Source organism: Lissotriton vulgaris, chromosome 8, assembly GCF_964263255.1.
Source record: "Lissotriton vulgaris chromosome 8, aLisVul1.2, whole genome shotgun sequence".
In the NCBI taxonomy this organism is placed as follows: Eukaryota; Metazoa; Chordata; class Amphibia; order Caudata; family Salamandridae; genus Lissotriton; species Lissotriton vulgaris.
In genome coordinates, this window is record NC_141696.1 from 97,930,133 (window position 1) to 97,946,101 (window position 15,969).

At 41.5% G+C, this 15,969-nt stretch overlaps 1 protein-coding gene across 1 annotated transcript in view; it reads right to left on the reverse strand.

Annotated features, from left to right (window-relative positions):
• The window catches only part of LOC147693517 (ecto-ADP-ribosyltransferase 5-like), a 124,155-nt gene that overhangs the window by 78,534 nt on the left and 29,652 nt on the right, over positions 1 to 15,969 (reverse strand). Inside the window, exon 2 of the mRNA XM_086933745.1 lies at positions 11,162 to 11,253. Within this exon, the coding sequence (XP_086789871.1) occupies positions 11,162 to 11,224 (63 nt within the window). The 5' untranslated portion in view covers positions 11,225 to 11,253. The remainder of the gene's footprint in view (positions 1 to 11,161; positions 11,254 to 15,969) is intronic.

Below are 15,969 nucleotides of genomic sequence, written 5' to 3' on the forward strand. Positions count from 1 at the left end.
CATAGTGTCATCATGTGGCAAGATGGTGTACAGGCTCGACGTCTAGGCTTAGCAATAATTGGGTTTCTGGGTCGAAAGGTATGTCCAACAATTGTAGGACTGCTTTTGTATCTTTCAGATACGTGTCGGTGGCCTATAAATGCCATTCCATTATTACTACTTCTATGGGCCAGTGGACCCATACTCTCCCCAACGTCCGGAGGCTCATGAGGCATTGTACTATTAAACACCAAGTATGTCTTTTTCATTTCTCATTCCCTTCACCTCATATATCGACTTTTGACCGGATTTTTTCTATCACTGGGCAGAAGGAATGAACAATTCTAGAGTGTGTTTTATGTTATATGTGTGTGTGATGTATTTGTCAACCCCTTTTTTTACAGGGTCACCTGCACCAGTAGCATGACATAATTTATGTCTAGTGACCTCCTACCACTTATTTGTTACAGGTCATTGCACTATGTAAAAAACAAGTGGCATACTACATTGTGGTTTCTCTCCATTTCCTTTACAGGTTTATTGCATATTAGCAAAAGAACTTGATGAACTGTGTAGGCATATTACAGCACTACATTTTCACTTTTGTAAAAATCATTTTCACTTAGAAAAACGTGAGTAAGGTGGGGTGTGGTGCACCCGGTCCTGAAGGGGTCTTACCCCGAAACATGTCGACGCACCAGAGAGGTGATGTGCTTAATATCACATAGCTACCTCAACCTGCACCCTTTTTAACAGTACCAGCCCGGGGGCTCATTAAATTAGTCCTGATTCACACTACGAGCCAGGTACCTTTTTAAATCACACTCACTAATATTACCTCACCACATACTCACACCTAACACACATCACACATAGTCTACACGAGATAGTGCTCCTGCGTAGTCGTAGGTCGCAGCACGCCGCATCCCCTAGAGGGGTGCGAAGACCCCAATGATGAAGCATGACACCAAGTGTCCTTTTGGTGTGTGAGGGGTATTTTACAAGCACTTTTGTGCTCCCCACATCCTGTGCTCCCCACCACTGTAGGGAACAATGTCCAGTAAGGTGGATTCTTGTTGTTTATTTGAAATACAAGTATAGACACAGACGAGGGAGAGTGAACAGAAAAGTGAGTATGGTTGTTGCAAAGGCAGGGCTCGATTGGAACCCTGATGAGGGGGATGGTGATATCTGGAATTCGTCTTGATTAGTTTTCTTCGGCTGAAGAGAATGTTACACGAGAATCTTCTTGCATTGAACGCGACTAACTCTAGAGACCGCACTGAGATTCGTGCTCAACCTATATATCAACGTAAACTGCAGGGTAATCCTGCTAATCCCAATGGGATTCCGCTTGACAGCTTGGAAGACTTTTCGCAACAAGAAATAAATGACATTTTGGACAGGTTTCGACAAAGGTTGGGTGAGTCCCTACTTACGTGGATGGTAAGTATTTTTGACTTGGGTGCTGCAGGAATCATGTTAGACCCGGGTGATGCTGTAAAATTGTGTACATTATGCTCTGATCTGAAAATGTTTTTGTACAGTAGGAATTATGCCAACGCTGCTCAAACTAGTTTGTTGCAGCTGGCGGTGGACGGCTGTAATCACAAATATCCTACGGAGTCTGATTGGCCTCTTAATGAGAAGCCGTGGTATACCTTGAGAGATGCTTCACAGAGACTGAAAGAAGGTTATGAAAACTGCTATCTTTTTAGGTACAGCGGATAGGTTGATGGATGGTTTGCTTAATGCGTCTGAGAAACAGAATTCGTACTTCTCCTGCTGCTTACAAACAGGTGATGATGACTTTGCTGATTAATCAGACTGGTAATGCTTTGTCTGAAGTGATTGAGGCTGTGCGTGAGCTCTGAGTTGGGTTAATGGATTAAACCTGAACGACAGTCTAGACCAGAGGGTCGCACTAATGATTACAGATTCACTAGGCGTGATCTGTTTTTGGCTTTAATAAAGGATGGTGTGAAACAAGAAGACATTCATGACATGCCCAATAATGTGTTGTGGGCTATGTTTCGTAAGCGTGGTTTAGACAGGAAGGAAGGGGCTAGAAAGGTCCGTAAGCAAGACTTATCTTAATCCCTCTGAGGGCAGTGATGACAACGTGCCACGTAGAGCGAGAGAGAGAGTGGGAGAATGAGAGAGTGGTATAGGACACGAGAGGAATCTTCTCATTCTAGAAGAGAGAGAGAGACAGAGGAGAAAAGAGAACACAGTGAACATAGAGACAGAGGTGAGAGATCAATCCCCGGAGGTGAGGTTGAGAGATAGACGACCACGATCCCCTGATAGGAGATCACAATATTTTTCAAATGACAAAAATCCTTCTCATGAAGAGAGGGTATGAACGAGTGGTGACCGTACCTAAAAGATATGAGAGTCTTTATCCTGATTCCGGATTGGTCTTGGGCAAAAGAACACAATAAACGTGACTAGGAAATAGGTCAAGCTCCAGTACATAATTGGGCTCAAAGATTATAGGCCTTATGTAGATATTGAGATTTTTTGGAGACATCGAAATATACAAAGGGCCCGAGCACTAGTGGATACTGGACCGGAGGCCACTGATATCTGGGAATCCCAAAAAGTTTAAAGGACAAGGCTATACCATTACAGGTTTAGGTGGTAAAGAAACCCCCGCAGTGCAAGCTAAACTTGAATTGAGAATAGGTAGGAACCCCCGAAAAGAATATTCTGTATTAGTGGTACCCCTTGATGAATATATAATTGGTATTGATATTTTAAAAAGGTATGACATTGTATCTGGATGATGGATGTTACAAATTTGGACATGAGTATTATATATCATCAAAATCTGAGAGAGTTGGACGTTTAATAATACCTCCGATTAAAATTCCTCAAGCTACAAAAGTGAGTTCAATGAAACAGTATCGTATTCCAGGTGGACACTGAGATCAGTGCCACCATTCAAGATTTAATGGATGCTGGAGTTGTGACCCCAGTTACTTCGGCCTGGAACAATCCTGTGTGGCTGGTGCGTAAGAGTGATAACTCTTGGCGCAGGACGGTTGATTATCGAGAATTAAATAAACATACATCTTCTCTGACTGTTGCAGTTCCTGATATTACTCTAATTGAAAGAATTCAGAAACATTCAGGAACATGGTATGCATCCATTGATATTGCTAATGCTTTCTTTTCCATTCCAATTGCTCCTGAATGTCAAGAACAATTTAGTTTTACATGGAATGGCCGTCAAATGATGTTTAGAAGTCTTCCTCAGGGCTATGTACATAGTCCAACCATCTGTCATCGGCTGGTGGCAGAACATTTGGACGAGGTAATTGTAAATCCAAAAATTCAGGTGTGTCATTATATAGATGATATACTAATTCAAGGTGAAACGCAGGTGGATACCGAGCAATTCACATTAGGACATGATGGGATTTTAAGACCTGAAATTCATATTATGCAGTGGGTTTTGAGTTCGCCGAAAACTCATAGAATTGGTCACGCTCAAGAAGTGATCATCATTAAATGGAAGTGGTATATACAAGACCGGGCTCGTGTGGGTCCAAAAGGAGTTGCAATGTTACATGAACAAGTGGCGCCGGCGCCAACGGAAGAGGAAGAGAAAGAGTTCTCCGTACCTATAGTGCAGGAATCTCCTGTTAAGTGGGGTATGCCGTTCGATGATGTGTCCGCGGAGGATAGAAAACATGTATGGTTTACGGATGGTTCAGCAAGGTATATAGGAGAAAAGAGACACTGGAAAGCGGTTTCGTATAATCCCATTACACAGAAATTGTTGAGTACTATTGGAGAGGGGAAAAGTAGTCCATTTGCAGAATTGTATGCTGTGTATCAAGTTTTGAAACAAGAATTACCAGGAATGTGTCACATATTCACGGTCAACTGCTAATGGATTGGTAGTCTGGTTGCCTACGTGGCAGTCCCATAATTGAAAGTTCATCCAAAAGAGATTTGGGGTAAATAATTATGGCAGGAATTTGGGAATTACTTCCTCAAAGTAATGTGACAGTTTTTCATGTTGATGCTCATATGCCTATTGATTCTATTGACAAGTTATTTAATAATATTGCAGATGAGAAATTAAAATTTCTGAGGCAGTGGTGGAGCAAAAAATTCTGATTTGGCAGGATTGGCGAAATGGGCCCATCAAAAAGCAGGACATTTTGGAGAGAAAACCCTAGCAGGTGGGCTACTGATCGAGGCATTTATATTCCCCTTGATTTGATTAAAACAGCTATACTTCATTGCCCAATATGTCACTCGACAGAGAGAGGTGCCCCGAACAGTGAAAGGTCAGTTGCATCGAGGTTAATCTCCTGCACAAATTTGGCAAATCGATTACATTGGTCCTCTGCCTACGAGTAAGAACTGTCAATATGTTTGTACAGTTGTGGATACATACAGCGGTTTTTTAGTCGCATTCCCTTGTAAGAGCTACTCAAGTTAATACAATGAAAAAAATGGATTTGATAACGTTATATTATGGTACTCCACTTCAGGTGGTCTGACAACGCACCACATTTCAAAGGAAGATTGATACAAGAATATTGTGCAGAAAACAACATTGATTGGGTGTTTCATATACCTTATTACCCACAGGCTGTGGGTCTGATCGAAAGGATGAATGGTCTGTTAAAAGACCAATTGTGCAAGTTGTCGGATGGTACCTTAAAGAATTGGAGAGATCATTTATCGGATGCTTTATTGAGTTTGAATAACAGACCCTATCTGTATACTAATTCCCCATTAATGCGTTTATTCCCTCCTGTTGGGGATACAAAACCTAATTCGATTAAAAGCAGTGTCATACTGGGAAATCACCCCCAGAGCTTTGGCTCCATGCAGAGCTACCCCAGGATCTGCAGGGTTGGACCTGCATTCTTTAAAAACAATTATTTTGAAAATGAACAATATTGTCATAGTGGAGACAGGAATTGGGGTTCAAATACCTGCATAACATTTCGCATTGATTGCCCCAAGATCTGGTTTGGCTTTAAAAGGCATCCAGGTGCTTGGTGGTGTAATTGATAGCGATAATCAAGGAGAAATAAAAGTTATCCTGTTGAATAGTGGCGATTCGGACATAACGATCCAAGAAGCGGATCGAATCGCTCAATTGATAATCATGCCGGACTTCAGTGGTGCGATTCAAAAGGGCACTGCCCGACTCGGTTGACAATGCGTGGAACTGGAGGTTTAGGTTCAACTGATAATCTTGGAGCCAGAGTAGGGGTACAGTCTCCTAATAATCCCTCTGAACAGGCCGAAATTATAGCAACAGGATCTGATAATACAATTTTAGTGATGAGGCCAGGGCAGGATAGTTGGGATGTAGTCCCAGCTGACAAATGCTATTTGCGAGAATGAGTAATGCCTGTTTTTGAATTGCAGATCATTGTATGGATTGCTGTTGCCGGATGTGCCGTCGCTGGACTCCCTTTGGCCTGCTGCGTCGAGAGTCAAGAGAGCCCAGGACCGAACTGATTATTTGGACAGAACGTCGATCCATTGCATCGTGAGACATCACTACCAATTTTTGGACACATTTAGCACAGTCCGTTATGAACTCTACCCATATTTGCATAGCATCTATGAGATCTGTCAGTGATCTCCTTACAACGTGCCTTGTAGCTGTACCGATTGAGACAGCATCTTTGCTACATTTTTTCAATGTATCTGAAGTTCATCCTGAATTTATTCGGATTTCTCAGCATATGATTACTGTATTTCATGTATTGTTTTAGGTGAATCAGAACTTCGACTGACTTTCAAAATTTCAACATACTTTCAAAATTTCAACATACAATATCAGAGAAAGTGAAATCTGTTACAATAAGACATGTGATCCTAGATATATAGGTAAATGTGCTCAACTCCGGTTAGATAATCTTAGTTCATTTTCTGCTCACGAAAAACTTGTGTGTGTTACCAGGACTCCTATTGCTTGTGTTTCAGTTCAAAATAACATGAGTTGCAAACGTCTTATAATGACTGCAAGCCATCATCATGTGTTGCTGCCATCTGGATGGCTCTTTTCTTGTGGCAACGTGCCCTGGTCCTATATTCCAGCAAATATTTCCGGAGGCCCATGTGCCTTAACACGACTGAGCCTGTTAATGTTTTCCTCTAAAGAAGATGCACCATCTCGCCAAGTGCGCGATGCCCCATTAATTGCAAAGAATTGTGACTCCTCATTGCATCCGTTTTCTAAATCTGAATATCTTAGTTTAGCTGCTTCTATTATTGGTTTTCCTGCACCATCTGTTTATAATGCTAAAACTATAGGTAAACTTGCTTGCTGGATGGTGAAATCGCTTAATAGCACTTCTGCTATTCTATCTGATCTATTATTAGATGCTCAAGGTGAGACCCGTGCTATTTTACAGAATAGAGCTGCAATAGATTTGTTACTAAAACAGGACCATGGTTGCTCAGATTTTGAGGGCCTTTGTTGTTTCAATTTGTCAGATCATTCTAAATCCATTAGGTCCCACCTTAATAAATTACATGAGTTGACACAAGAAGTGAGGGAACATTTAGATGAGGGGTGGTTTGATTGGTTCTTTAAATGGTTACCAGATTTACATTCATTACGCCAGGTGTTAGGTGGGGTTTTCTTAGCAGTTAGTTTTTTTAATTGCTATTTGTTGTTGCATTCAGTGTATACCATCCTTTTTCCGTATGTTCCGTCCACGAATTAGGTCCAGATCTTTTAGTTCTGTCTCCTATTATTCTTCTACTGATTTATGTCCTGTTTAAGTTCCCCCTTTGTTTTTTTTTACTTTCGATGTTAGTGAACATAGTCAGGAATGGAGTGTAGCGACAGGATAATTTGTTCTATTTTAGACTGGTGGTGACTATGATCCACTGCCATCTTAGTTTTAGTCGCATTTGCGCTTGTTTGTAGGGTTTACCTATGTACTTTGACAGGGTTTAGTGCCTTCTCTACCTCTTTTCGGACCTAAAGGCCTGAGGCGCTTGTAGGGTAGAGGTAATGTTTAGAGTTTAGCCTGTTATTCGCTAGTAAGAAACCGGTCAAGACTGGCCCTTATCGAAGGAATGTGTTTGTCTCCCCGGCTCTAGACGCAATACGCAGGTGGCCACTGGATGCGCAGGGAGCCTGGGGACTGGTACAGGAATTTGGTGAGATTCGGCCCGTTACTGGAAATTCCATGAAGAGAGAGAGCTCTATATTATCAAGGAGCGAGAGGGCAGAAGGTGGAAATAAAAGACGTGCGGCGTGGATAGAAGAAGTTGCTGGTGCAGAGTGTGGTGTCATCAGCGAGTTAAAATCCTGAGATGAAGAAACGTGATTGAAGGTCCTGTAGTGACATTGTACAGGAGTTGTAGAGACTGAAACCAGAAGAGGGTTAGAGAGTTTTTGAACTATAGCTGTCTAGACGAGGCATAGCGGTGCAGACGTGCATTCGTGGGTGCAGAGTCCCGAACAGATTGAAGACAGAGCGAGAGAGGGACCGACTCAACTGCCAAGATGGAAAGACGCACGCCTAAGGTGAGGCGTTCTAAGCTAGTGTAGTGTAGATATATATAATCATCTATTTGCTCCCCTTTTAGGTCATAGGTAGTGACTAAGTTAAATTATGTTTCTTTTGTTCATTCTGCTGTGCTTCACTGTAGAATAAAGAGATCTTAGTAATGAATATCTTTGAATGTTGTTTTTATGAATGAAATTAACTTTTCCTTTTAACCAGGTGCTGACGTACAGAAGGATGGGATATTCCCTTCTGAGAAGGTAACTGATAATGGGGGAGGGGGGGGGATAGTGTGGACTTCATTTGAGGGATAACTTTTAAAGGTGAATCCTTATTAGTGTCGATACAGTAGTTAGGAGGCTAAGTACAGATAGTCGGGTGACGTTAAAGAATCGTTGGGTGATGTTAAAGAGTAAGTTATTCAGTGAGGTGACTATAGGACGTAATCTGGAATTCCTTAGATGTTAGTGGTATCTTTGACTATATAGGCTTGTAAATAGCTCTTTTTCCCCATTCTCAGGTGGGTATTCTAGATATTATGTGTTATATGGCCTGAGAAGGGTGTGGTTGCGTGACGACTGGGTTAGCTACGATTGGTATGCTGCTTGGTCTGAGAATCCGGTCGTTACAGGGAGGCACTGGATGTTTGAATAGCATAATTTACTATTCCAACTTCAGTCCATGCAACAGTAGGGAAGGTGTTGGATTTTAAATCCGTCCCCTAGAGCAAGTTGTTGTTCCCACTTGCGGAGTAATGGCATGCGTTGTAACAGCACGGTCGTTGGAACGACCACGTTTTAATGGCCTGCGGTGTTCTGGATTCGCAGTAAATGATGCTTACGCTGCCAACACTTCCTGATTGAAGTGTTGGCAGCCAGTCAGAGCTCGGCAGATCTCTGCCTGAGCCCATCATTATTTGAGAAGGTTTCTCGATCGTAGACATACAAATTTGGATTGAGTGGAAACATTAGTGCTACCACTGCTCTACTCCTAAGGGTTATTGGCAATGTATTGTTGCCTCATTGATGACTAGGTTTAGAATATTGCCATAAAACAGAGCAGGGGACATACATGCTTTGTAAAAATTTAAATGACTGAGGGCCATTGGATGTGCCACTCCACACTTGTCAGTAGGGATGGGATACAGCATAAAAGTTAATCATGCTTTACACAACACATTAATCAATCTTGACAACGAAAACACAATTGTGTGCTTTGCACACATCTAGAAAAACTACACTAAAACTGAGAAATGTGTAACAGCACCGTCAAAGTGTGCTTGAATAGGTAGAAACAGTAGGATTAAGAAAATAATTAATTTAAGGTGTTTGATTAACCGATTACCTTATATCTTAACAAAATCGTCATGAAAAACTAATGATGAAACTTAGCATTTCTATTAACTTCATTGTAAAGTGCCATAACAAAATAGACAATGGTGCAGTTCACGTACGCAACGTTATATGACTGAAACTTTCAGTACAAGTGTTTAACATTATAAAGATCATATTACCAAACAATTTTATTTTAATGATTTTTAGAAATAGTGTACATGTGGCTACCTTTTGAAATCGTGGTAGTGGGCCTTAATAGAAGATGATTTTTTTATGTAATGATCACTGACATATATGCTCATATATTATATTTTGGATTTATTTAGTTACGCTTAAACTTAATTGGGAGTTTATTTTACATAAGAAATGCATTTGAATGACTTTTCCTTAGGCTTCATTATTTCATAGTCTGATGTAATGGACCTTTGATACGCTGCCTCAAATGATGCTTTATTTGTTCTGTACATGCAACATTCTTTAAGCGACTTTCAGTATTTCTCTGTGTATGTGAATTGATGGGAACCTGATCTTTGGATTATATTCATGAAGAGTAACAAAGTAAATAGGCTCTTTGTCAACAAACCCGTGCGAACAGAATGGACAGTCGTTTCTCATGATGAGCTAGGCAAAGTATGCTGGAGTATCAATTTGTACCTGAACAAAGGAAGAATGGTCACATGATCAGACCATCGTATGATAACTACTGATGTCATAATAAACAATATGGAGTATAAACAATGACTTTCCTTTCCTTGCCTCGAGCTTGCCTGCCGGACTTTCTCTTCCATGCCTCTTGATTTTTCCCATTGCTGATGAACTTGCCTAATGGATGATTTGTAGCTATCTGGTGAGAGACCAGACTTGAACTCACCTGATTTATGCTCCAATCCCTAGCGGACTTGAACTTGATCCCTTGTGAACCATCCTCCTGCCTTTGTTGGTGGCAGGATTTAATAATTCGAAACCATCCTCTTTATGTATTCTTTTATTTAGAAATAGACTTACTGTGACAAAATGTGTGGTTTTATACTATGAGCTGTTAGATTTATGAGTGAGCTTCCTAAAATATTACTTATTAGCATTGATTTTGGATCTTTAATACAATAACAAAATTATTTCGATTTGTCTGAGTCTTTTGTGACGTAATGTTCTTTTTACAGAAATTTCGCTTACAATGATCTGATTTCTAAATACATGATTGAGAAAGTCAAAGATTATTTTCAGAAAATCATATTCTTTCGTTCTTGTTGTGTAGCCACAGCAGAGCTCTTGGTTTGTATGAGTCTTGTCAGACTGAACTTATTTAGGAGGGTGGGCCCTCCAGTTGCAATGCTCCATTTTTATAGCATGGTTTTGAGTAATATATTTGAACCTGATCTCCAATTTGTGAGTTGGCTGCCAATTATTGGTACTCACTGGGTTGCTGACAGTGGGACACCCTAATTTCTCATCCCTCACTATGACGAAGAAAGATCCATTGGAGGACCATCACCTCTGTGGGTGAAGTTTAGAATCGGAGTGTAACAGCTACTCGTATGGGCCCACTGCTAGAAGAGAAAAACCCTGTTTATTGGTTCTGCTGCAACAGATGTTCCAGTTGACATTAAAAGGCTCCTTAGTACATATTTTGGAAATATGACAACTGTTCTGCTAGGTATCCAGTAAGCTCTGATGAAGGCTCTGATTATCGTATATGGTATTAAAATGAATTACATCATCATAGATGTGTTACCGAGTAAACAGCAGAGATTTAAAGAAAGTGTACTTGCGGTGGTTCACCTTTTAGCCAATTTGTTTTTTTTCTGGTGAATTAAGGCCACCCCATCCCCAGTGGATTTTTCCATGAGCTCTGGTGATCATGCTAACTGACGGGATTAGTAAGTCAACACCAGCTTGGGACTGTGAACTAAGTCAGAAGTAAATAAAGCAAAGAATTTTAAGTAAAAGTCCATGATGGCATCTGCACTACATGTGTTTGGCTGATCAACAATTAACAGGCCAGTACGTACTTAAGTGAGCCTGATGGATGTGGACTGCTGAGGACCTATTGTGAGTTTTTGAGGAGGATCTTCAAACTTGAATGGTTCCTCTGTCCATGAGGTAGGCATGAGGGGCAGCATTATAGAGCATGCACTTTGCTTATTTTTTTGTAACACTGAGGAAGGGGAGATCAAGGAGGACCTGGGATTGAGAATGGACACTTGGAAGCGAGAGAAGTTCACCAGGACTGCCTTGTGGACAATGTGGTGAATGATTGTGGCCAGATTTACATTTTGAATGATTAGTTTATTCACAAATAATCACTGTGTGAAGGAATAAAATGAAAGAACAACAACACCTTACCAGAGGATTTCTTAGATTGCTGAAAACATACAGGTAAGTGCAGGTGAGGATTAGAGGTCTCATCTTCAGTGTAAGTCCAGAACCAGCTTGCACTAAAAAGATAACAGAACTTCTTTAGGAAGACAGATCGTAATACCCAGGTTTTAGTCTTATGCTTTTGATGGATAATTGTATAGCTTATACAGGAAAACCTGCAATCCCTGTACAAAAACGTGTGTCTAATTATCTTGTTGCTGTGTATGGCGTCAGTCCGATGCAAATATCCAGAACACCTTACTTGAAACCTGACTTTTCACTGAACTGATGACAAAACATTAAAGCCCGCTCTGATGGGAATGAAGTGAAAACCTGGATTATAAAGCTGGTGCTGAGGTAGGAGCTAGTGGTTGGAAGATAAGGGTGGTATTTGTACTGTGCAAATTAGGCATATTCTCTGGTCTGTGCTACACTTACTTGGATGGACCTTGGTCTTGAACTGATGTTTACAATCATCAATTTCAACATTTAAATCACGGTGAAGCAGGTCTTGCCCCACAGCAAAGACAGAAGAGAATATTTGGGTACCATTAAGGTTTATTACAAATTAGTAAAGGCACAATCTGAAATCAGTAAATTCAATCAATTATCACCTGATTACAGAACAGAAGTAAATCAACAAGGCAAGAAAGCAAAACAATGTTCAGTATTTAAAGTAGAAGTTAAATACATGAAGATGCTGTTCCTCTTATGGAAAATATTGTATGATAATTTACAGTTGCAATTAAAGATGGGGTATTCATAAGCAATAGGCGTTAGAAGGCATAGAATCCGAAATAGAACCAAATGAGGGTTCCAATCAAAAAAGGCGAAATGCACTTGCTCTAGAAAGTAAATCTCTGGGCAGAGATATATGGAGCATTGGTCTCAAGAGAAGGAAAAGACGTCTACTTGCAAAGGTGGATGGGGCAAGTGTTCTGACTAACAAAGTTTGCATAGTTAAAACTTCAAACTAAGCCAAACAGATACAGTCTACAGGTTCCCACAGAGTAAGAACTAATCAAAATCAGTGTTCTCGCTGTACTCAGTCTCCTTTCCATGGAGAACACAATGCCAGCTACTTCCATCAGTGTGGCCTTTGTGATATCTCACAGAGTATCTACCTCCTCTGCCTTTCATACTGTGCTGGTGCTGAGAATCATCTAAACTAGTTCATTCCTACCCTACAATGTTCAAGATGTATGCTAACAAAGAATAAAACAATTTAACAGGAATACAGTGATTCTGGTGCTACAAGCAGAAAGAAACTTATGTACAGCAAGCAAAACTACGATGTTTATTTAACCCCTTCTGTGCTGCACGGATTTTCCCCCGGTGCTGAACGTTCCATTGGGCCTATGGAACCATGACGGAACGGTTCCGTCATAAGCACAGGCCACCTTATGCTCATGACGGAACCGTTCCGTTATGAGCATGGAAGGGGTTAAAAAAAAGACTAAGGCACCTAGGCCTACTAGTATGACTTAAGACGCACATATTCTAACTAGAATTGATCAAAAATGTGGTTCATTCAGTTTACTGAATCTAAAATAGCATGTCAGCTAATAAGAGAAATATTGTGAGTAATAATGTGTAAAATAACATATGCACACATGTAAGCAATAGTCATGCGGATTACAGATTAAGATATCATTAAGTGCAAATAAATGATGGTGACTGCGTCACCACAGGTTTTGTTCCCATTAGTAGGGATGCTAGGCACTTTGAGAAATGGTGAATGCCCTACCATCACCTGGAGCAAATATTGTATGGAATGGTGTGGGAAGGTGCTTCCGGGAGTGATGAAAGATAGAGACAAGAAGCCAAGTATCTTTTAAGTCTGGCATTAGCCAAGACCTTATGATTTTACTAACATTATATGTAAAATATACATACAGGGGCTTTCTCTCTTCATCCATTGAGTTGTGTTGTGTCATCCACATTTTGCTACCACCCATACAGCATATATTTTGGGGCAGTTGGTCCACCAACCTCAGCCCCTGACTATGTTCATTTTGAGTGACTGCATTTAGCCCTTTCACAAGGAGAACATCCACATACAAGGTATTTCCCTTCAGTACCACGGTTTGTTTTTTCTTTATTACGTTAGAGTTGCTTTTGTTTGTAGAGTCTGATGGGAAAGCAGGACATTCCTTAGCAGATGTGAACACATGGCACTTTCCAGATTTCAGTTCCTGTCTCCTGCCAATGCTGTTGAACATTTGTTTTGGAGTGGTAGTTTTCTTGACTACTACTTTCACACCATACCAGTGTGTGTCCATTTGAAAGTGTTCACTATTAAGCTATGCAACCATTGTCCTTCTGGTGTATTCTAGTATATGGTCTGCGTTCTGTGTATCATAATGTTGTAAAAGGGGTCGTAGACAACCAGTGACCAAAGACCCTTTTGTGTTGCCCGGCGGTGTCGCCTCTATGACCCACCAATATTTAATCAATGAAGAAGCAGGCGCTGGAGACTGAAAGGCAGGAAACGAGGGTTTATTCTCTCCGGAGGAGAACACATCAATTCAGACAGCAAGTATCGTCACGAGGTGCTCTAGTCGCATCTCTGAGGCCTGGCCTCTTATACTCAGGTTTATGATCTTTATTGCACGTAACACATTCTTGCAACACTTTGATATGTGAAAGAACATCCTCAGAATCTCCCCTTCAGGCCCGTTCCCACATACATTTATAGTTGAATTCCCCACCCCGGTCACAACAGGTGATGATTATCGCGCAGCAGGACATTCCGCCGATTCACGGAATGTGTGAAGTTTGATCGGATCTCGTAGGGTGGGGGCTTTGATCGGCTCGAGGGTCTTTTGATGGGGAGGGGAGGCTTCCTACTGTACGGGGTAATAAACAGTATCCGCAGGGCCAGGTGATGGCTTGGGAACAAGGAAGACAGACGGGCACACAGGAAAAAGGGGAGTTTGCATCAAAGGGCCTAAGACTATGAAAGGAATGAAGGGAGGTGTCGCGCTGGGAACAGGATGGGATTCTGAGGCAGATCTGCGCTGAAGAGGGGTTTATGACCCAAGGAGAGCGAGGGGGTTGCCAGCGTGCGGGGGATGCCTGCGAGGTTGAGAGAGAGAGAGAGAGAGAGAGAGAGAGAGAGAGAGAGAGAGAGAGAGAGAGACGCTGGCTATCAGCGAGGGGCAGAGGGGCCATGGTGCTCAAAATGACTGCCGCTTACGCGCAAGGCATGTGAAAGCGGGAGTGATCAGTGCGTGGGGGTGCTTGTGTAGGTGGAGAGCCGTGCTGGGGGTCAGGGGTGTGCAGAGGGTGGTTCTGGTCAAGGCAGCTAATGCGGTGGGCGTGTGCGACGAAGAGTGTGGCATCGGGGCAAAAAGGGAAGATGGCGCAGATAATGTTCACCAAACCGTATTGAGTTTCCACAGTGTATCTGAAATAAACAGCCCATATGAAAATTGACACTGCAATAACAGTAAACCAACTCTGGGACTAGTCTGAAAAAGTTGTGGAGAACCGACCTTTTTCAAAGACAATAATAATAAAAACAGCAACTCACACTAACTCAGAATATAAGTGCATGAGCGTTCTTTATCGTTACAACCCTGTCTTTCCTTTTCTTTCCCTTCCTGGTTTACTTTTTAATTTTTCTTTCCTTTTTAGGTCTAGGCTATTTTATCCCGTAAGGGATAAATAAACTAGTATAGAGGGCAAATCAAGCTCTGAAACCATTGCTGATTGCGGCCAGTTCATGTGGTGCACTTGTGCGGAACGCACGTCCACATCAAACACACCAGCCTCCCTCCCACAGGCTTCTGGAGCTTCCCCAGCGTACGCTCGGACTCGGGCATTCAAGCGTGAAGCTTCCCAAGCACGCGCTCAGCCTCACTTCTCCTCCCCCTAATTCACCCCTGCTGGTGTTGCCCACGGCATTTGATGCATTTCTGCTTCCTCAGAAGATTGACGTCTCTGCCTTTTCGACCCCTTACTTGCTGTTCGTGTTAAATTTCATTTCGCAAGCAGTTCCCCCTCCTCCCTCTCCTGACTTGCTCCTGCCTCTCACCAATCCCACGTCGCGGCTGCTTCCACTCTCCCGCTTGCATTTTTTATTTAGATGGTTGGCGGTTCTAATCTGTAATAAGAAGTGACTCCGTGCTTGATTTGAGTGAAAGGCAGAATGGAGGCTGTACCAAGCTTGGAGTGATGTACTTTTCTATCTTTTTCGTGTGTAGGAGTATTGATATAAAAAATGTTACAGTGGCTATAGCCACTGTTGTGTTTTTTTAGTGATTTCATATAGCACAAACTAAACCAGAAGGCATTAGAGCGCTTTACCTGAGCACCAGTTTCATTACATTAGGATACTTTCATTTTTAGGTCTAGTCTATCCGACAACACCACTCAACGCCAAAGAATCACTCAGGGCCACCACAGCATCGCTCAGGGCCACCACAGCATCACTGAACGCCACAGCATCATTCCTCGCGGCAGCATCACTCCTCGCCGCCACAGCATCCCTAGTCGCCACACCATCAATCTGTGCAACCATTCAACTGGTTCTAATATGTTCTCTCAATGTTTCAAGCTTTATTACAAATGTCACAAAAAGATGTTAATATTTCACTTATGTTCTTGGATTTTCGTCACAATAAAATACACTGAACATAATCTTCACAAAAGTTATTTACAAAAGTTTAAGCTATTGCCATTATAAATTACAATCACTTTTAATTAAGTATTAATTATTTAAAAAAATTAAAAGCCATTGTTATTTGTAATATCAATACATCTAAGTCAGGTAAATAAAAAACATGTTG